The sequence below is a fragment of the Papilio xuthus genome, unplaced genomic scaffold (assembly GCF_000836235.2).
Source record: "Papilio xuthus unplaced genomic scaffold, Pxut_1.1 DF827542.1, whole genome shotgun sequence".
Lineage (NCBI taxonomy): Eukaryota > Metazoa > Arthropoda > Insecta > Lepidoptera > Papilionidae > Papilio > Papilio xuthus.
This window is the reverse complement of record NW_013531107.1, coordinates 4575124-4581902: the sequence shown is the minus strand read 5'-3', so window position 1 is coordinate 4581902 and position 6779 is coordinate 4575124. Positions and strand designations below refer to the sequence as shown.

At 33.0% G+C, this 6779-nt stretch overlaps 1 protein-coding gene across 6 annotated transcripts in view; it reads left to right on the top strand.

Moving 5' to 3' along the window:
* The first annotated feature begins 777 nt into the window (after window positions 1-777).
* Window positions 778-6779, top strand: part of l(2)gl (LLGL domain-containing protein l(2)gl) — a 31876-nt gene continuing 25874 nt past the window's right edge. For 3 of the 6 annotated variants that reach the window (XM_013313914.1, XM_013313913.1, XM_013313910.1), the window contains exons 1-2: window positions 1200-1292; window positions 1367-1459. In XM_013313914.1, coding sequence (XP_013169368.1) covers window positions 1290-1292; window positions 1367-1459 — 96 coding nt within the window. In that variant the 5' untranslated portion in view covers window positions 1200-1289. Of the gene's footprint in view, window positions 931-983; window positions 1066-1198; window positions 1293-1366; window positions 1460-6779 lie in introns of those variants that run through there. The other 3 variants (XM_013313911.1, XM_013313912.1, XM_013313915.1) reach the window with 3 other exon arrangements.

Here is a 6779-nt window from a genome sequence, read left to right as displayed (position 1 = left end):
ATTTATTATTTGTTTAAATATATCACATTGCAATAATCGTGTCGTGATGTACACGTCTCGTAGTGTACTAAAGAGCTCGTGTACCAGACGTTAGATACCGCCCGCAGATGGGCTCTTCGCTTCATTCGATTTCTCGATAACGATGTTTAGTTGTATCTCACGGTGTCTTGTTAACATCGATACATACTTAGGTGACATGTGAGATTGCATATTCAACTGTGTTTCTTAGATACAAATAGTGTTACTTTAAAAGTGTTCATGTTTTACAGTCCCTTTTCTCGCCATAAGATTATGATTGAGGTCTCGCCTTTTTGTTATTTTTATGACTACTAGCTGTCGTCCCCGACTCTGTCCGTGAGGTATTAAAATAGATAGTAGCCGATTCTTAGACCTACTCAATATGGTCACAAAATTTCATGAGAATTGGTCAAGCCGTTTCGGGGGAGTATGGGAACGAAAATTGTGACACGAGAATTTTATATATTATTTACGTGAACAGAACAGCGAACATCAATAGGCATCAAAAAATGAATGCCTGCTAAAGTACCAGAAATTCCGCTAGATGTCGCTGTGTTTGTATTTTTTTTATAAATAAAATTACTATCTTTGTAAGTTGTAATTAAAAAGCACTTAAACATTATACATTTTTTTCCATCTTTAAGTAACTATATCTCTACTTTTTTCCAACCATTTTATTTAGACTCTGTGTTAAGGCTTAATTAATCTGCTATAAAAAACACGTGCAAATGGCAACACTAAAAACCAGTCACGTCACGTTTTGGTTTAGTGTGGGTGCGTCTTGCATTTGTATGCTATGACTATGTTAGTGCTTTTTGGTGTTTGTATGTATTTCTGACGCCGTTGTTAGTTGCCTGTCATTTCTCTAATTTTGGAATTCATCACTAAAAGTCACCAAACTGTGGTCTTTAGGTACGTAAAACTTATTTTCCAACGAACGTCGATAATCACTACACTCGTATCTGTAAGCTTATCATTGATTAAGTCATGCATGTAACCTGTTAGACAGGCGTTGCCTTTGCATTGGATTAATAAATAACTGTGTTTGTAAGTGTATATTTAATGTTTTTAAAGCTTTAATATTGATTATGTTATCAGTTAGCTTGGTATGATTGCATCTTAGGTAAATTTAAGTACTCGTATCTTGACGGAATGTAGGTGTTAGTAACGCAATGTAAAACCTCTAGTCTAGAGAGGCACTGTGAAGTCAGTCGGCTTTTCGATGCCGGTCGGTATAGTTGTGTTTATATTTAGTGTAGCATGCAATCATAATGGTATGTTCGTGTTTTGTCTGTCTGTTTGTTAACGTGGTGTTTGTGAAGTGTTCTAAGTGCTTGTTTTGTTGCAGGCTGGCAGAATGCTAAAATTCATAAGGGGGAAGGGTCAACAGCCCTCTGCTGAACGGCAGAAACTTCAAAATGAACTGTTTGCATTCCGCAAGGTAAGTCCTCATCGCTAAACTATTATTATTTATAAATTAATATGTTTTTTAAAGTTCTGTACTATTGTTTAACATTAAAAAAAAACTTAGACAAGAAATGTAATTATGACTACAAACATGGTTTAAAATGGCATTACCTAATTGTAAAACACCACACCTACAACAGCTTTGTAAATATATTTTGCAACTTTTAAAATATAATGATAATTAATGACATTATTTCCTAATGATAATTATCTAATTTAAAATTGTATTCAAATATTAATTTTAAAGAAATTCTATACTACACTGAATACTGTTTTTTTTTACATTTTGTTGTGTTAGTATCATTATAGCTAGATTATTTCTGAATTTGGTAAAATTAAGTTTATTGTATATTCTTGACATCCTAATATATTGAAGTATCCAATAAATGATATTTTAAAACTGGCCAAATAGAATTTGAAATTTATAAAGTTTTCATAAAATATTAGAAGTGAATAAATCAATATAATGCAGACATTGCCTACAACTCGTCTGGTACTGGCTGGAGATTTATGCTTACACAAATACCACATTAATCATTCTCAAGTGCTGTTGTGTATACAGTTTCAGTATTATTTCAAATGAAAAATGATTTTGCAAACATATAGGCATATTTATAATACCTTGCTGTTATATTATTTATATCATATGATGAAACTTAGGATTGCTTTATATACAAACATCACATTAAAAATATAATAAAAAATGTACACACTTTATTACTAGCTTACTAATATTATAAATTTAAATGTTTGGATGCATGGATCAATGGATGTTAGAAGGTGTCTTCGGAACGGCGTAACAGATCTTGTTGATTACATAGATGTCAAGCATAATCTGAAGGAACACACAACTAATTAAGTATTTTTTAATCTGTGCGACTAGAGTCACATACTTTGATAACAGATTGTTATTGCTGTGTTGCCTAGCATTGATTTGAATTAGTTGATTTTGTATTTAAAAAATAAAACATAAAAATCTTTCCCGCTTACATTCTGTTTTTTGAAGTTGGCTAAATATAGTATAAATTATTTTTTGTACAGGATTTTAAAAAGCTACATCAAATTCATACTCTTGTTGGAATATCATAGCTAATATGGCTTCATTGTCTGATTTTCATTTGTTTGTCTATAGAGAAAAGTACTTAGATTCTGTTAACGAAAGTGTTAATTTTATGTTTAAAGTTCTCACTAATCTATCCCAATCAGTAACCTGAATTACAGTGTTTGTTGTTCATAATCTTATCACGCTCAACCCTGCAATGTATTTGCTATTAGATTAGATGTCTCAGTTTATTTTTATGGTGAACATTGTTTCATTTGCGGTGAAAAAATTAGTCCATGGCCATAGAAAAAATGTTCGATTTAGTAATGTCAGATATCAAGAATTTATAGAGTTGGCACATAGTAATATCACTAATTTCCATACAAATGTGTGCTGTTCTTGGCAGTTACTTAAATAAAAATGTTTTATGTATTATAAAATCTTCTTTTATATCTATACTTAGATTGTTTCCTTTAGGAATTCAGATATCCAAACAAATCTTTTTCTTCTGTTTATTTTGGCGGGAAATTGTCAGCGTATCCGATAAATGAAATAGTGTTGCCACACGTAAATAAATGTTGAATATTTTTCTCAATGAATAGAATTTATAACATTAATAACGTTAATTGTTCTGATTAAATATTATAAGTTTAGTCATAGCCGAGCCCAGTTATTGTAGCACGCTCCTACATCATGAAACAGCTTGTATAAATGAATTTCAAGGCCACGAAACTGTTTCGTTCAGTCAATTAGAAACTTTACGATTGTTATGGTATAGGTATGAGATACGTTCGTAGTTTTTTTTTTAATTTATCTCTATAGCAGATCAGTATAGCGTATTTGGTTTGATTTACAATTTTTTTTAATGTTTAATGGTAAATATAAAAAGCTTCTCGTTTCAAAATTTGAGTTGGCGCGAAAGCATATTTTTTTCTTTTTATCTTTGGCCGATTGGATGAAGGTTTGTTTGCTTTTTAGAAATTGTGTATCGATTTATAGATACGAGTGTGGAGTAAGTAGGGAAACATTTCGGTTATCGTCCGTTAGACCGATAAGAGATAACAACTGAGCCGGATCGATAGACCGCTATCTGGCTCTTGTAGCCTCGGCCAGTTCAATGAGCCATATTCGATGTTATTTCCAATATTCGATAGAATCGGTAAACACATTTTTATTATTTTTTCTTATCTGGTTGGTTACAAAATTATACATTGAAAGGGGCCATTTACGTGTGGTTTAAATTCTTGAGTATAGAAACGTTATTAGATTTCTATGTCGATAAAATAAATCAATCAATAGTATACTTATAGTGAAATTAAAGCTGAAAAGTGGACTACCTATAGGAAAGTATCAATAACTAGATCCTCCTTCCGTGCGAAAATAAAAAAAAAACTTTATGAATAGCCTATGTGTTCTTCCCGACAATGTTCTACATATATGCACAATTAAAGCGAGATCCATACAGCCGTTCTGGACATAATATCTTACATCAAAACATTTGCATTTATAATATTAGTAAGATATCCAGAAAAGAGAGTAGTGGCTAATGTCCAATAAATTCGATTAAATAGTTATCCATGAAAATTATGTCAATTTTTTTATTCACTTTTTATTTTAAACAGTAAAATGGCTAATATATCCATTAATTATAGCTTATAGTGTGTCAATTAATATAATAGTAAGAAAGGTCTTGTTAGAATGGTTGATGTTAGTGCCAAAGATAAGTTTAACGCGATACAATAAAATGACGCACCCGTCCTCGCCCGCGCCCTTTTAATTATCTATATCAACTGATTACATGGAAACAAACCCTCGTAACTCAGTAACTAAGGCACGACATGCTGTCTACATATCACAGATTCAAATACACATAAATTATTAACACAAAAAAACATAAATCATGAGAGAAGTATTAGTTCTTCGTAGAAAATAATAATAATTGGGTACTGGCAATATTTAATCATAAAAAATAATAGAATTTAAAACTATATTGTTTTTTTTAAAGGAATCAATGGTTTTCGTTACTATTACCTAGCAATTTTATTTCTAGTTTAGTTTCTAAGTAAAAACATTTTTTTTTTAATTTATATCATAAGGTGGCAAACGAGCGAGCGGCCACCTGAAATCGCTGATATAGCGAAGTGACCGTTGCCTACCTTTCATCAACGGAGGAGAGGATGCACAGAAAGAAAATATATTCCCTTTCCATGCATCCTTTCATCCGGAAAGTCCACTTCTACTTCCCACCCTTTCCTTATAAGAAAAAGGTGGGAAGGGAAAGAGGACTAAATTAGGCGTCCGGGACGCACACTCTTCAGACGAGACACAGAATTGCTTCCACTTGACGCGTATCTTCTGTGTGGTCGTGGTATTTCACCGGGCGAGCCGCGCCAATTCGTGCGAAGATGTTAAAGCGGGCTCTACCACTGTTTCATTCAAACAAAAAATTATCATATTTATGATGATTCGTTTTGATTGGTACACACACATTCAAATAAATTGATTGAATTCAATTGCGAATTGATTGAACCGTGTCAGTCACATGTTTATGAATGACACGCTTGTATTGGGTGGTCTTAGTACATCTTGGGTACAAAGATCATTTATCCCTTATCACTTACATCCTACGGTAACCTTCATGTGGCTTCTGAACCTAGGTCTTTGATGCTTTCCTGTATTCAGAGAATGACGTCACTAGCTTTTATATACACGTGCCCGGGTTTTAATTAATCCCGTGAAATATGTTTTGCTCACCCTAAATAGCGGATTTAATTTATTTAACATCACGCAATATCCCACTGGAATTTTGATTTATTAAACATTGTTAATTACATTTATAAAAGTACAATTCTAAATTATACAAAGTATATTGTGTTACTGGTAGTTGCTTGAGACTTAATCAGCGCGTAATTAAAACATAGCTTATAATGTTCCCGCATATGTATCAGTTATTTTTTTTTAAATCCCGTCAAAATCAGTCTAACCGTTTCAAAGATTACCCGCAAAATTCACGGGCTTGAGTACAAATAGACAAAAAAAAATAGTGAATTATGTTTTTTTTTTTCGATATTACATAGTTGGTAAAGAATTTATTTTTATATAGGATGTTCTAGAAATCTAGAACATATGTCACCTACATAAACAAATATAGGTTCATACATTATCGCATACCACATAACGAATTGGATAAGTTATCTATGCCATAATGAACTTTCTGTTAGAAACTGTCCCAGCTTTGTTATCGGTTCCTGTGTTAGCTGGTTTCCTGGTCACATTTTACTAGTTTTCAAGTAAAACATAATGTAGACATGTCTGTACTATGTAGGAACCTGTTCATAAGTTAATTATCATAAATACATATAAACGTAATTTGTCGTATTGTTATCATTTTAATTCTTTACTAGAATATGAAGAATTCGAAACTAATCACCACAGCTTATAAAAGATAAAACTGTTTGTCAGTCAGTTTATATTCCATCAATTGTCTTCAATGTAGCAGTTGCGAGCTTTTCTCCAAAGGACTTATCCACTTGTTCCTAATGACATGATTGTATGCTATCTTCACAACTAACAATGTTATTGTTTTAACAGTGGTATAGCCCGCTTTAACATGTTCGCACGAATTGGCCCTGCTCTCCCGGTGAAATACCACGACCACATAGAAGACAGGCGTCAAGTGGAAGCAATTCCACGTTTCGTCTGATGAGTGTGCGTCCCCGAGGGCTTATTTAGTCCTCTTTCCCTTCCCACCCTTTTCCTTATAAGTAAAGGATGGGAAGTGGACTTTCCGGACGAGAGGATGCATAGGAAGGGAAAATATTTTCTTTCTATGCATCCTCTCCTCCGTCGATTAAAGGTAGGCAACGTATATGCAATTGCGTATGTCTATGGGCAGCGGTCGCTTTGCTATTTCAGGAATTTCAGGTGGCCGCTAGCTCGTTTGACACCTTATGATATAAAAAAAATGTTATAAGTTATGTTTCGCTGCATTTATCAGTATTGTACAATTATCCTCTACTTGTATAATGTATAGATAAGGATATGCATAAGGGATTGTGTTCAGATAATATACAAGGCTGACATAGATGTATGGAAGATTAATACATATTGCGCCGAACTCAGTGTTCGCAATGAATGAAGATTTTATAATTCAATTAATTATTCAAACTTTCGTGAGACATTATACTAAACTGATATATAAACACGGCTAAACACTCACGTATATACGTCTGGTGGCGGCACCGACTAGTTT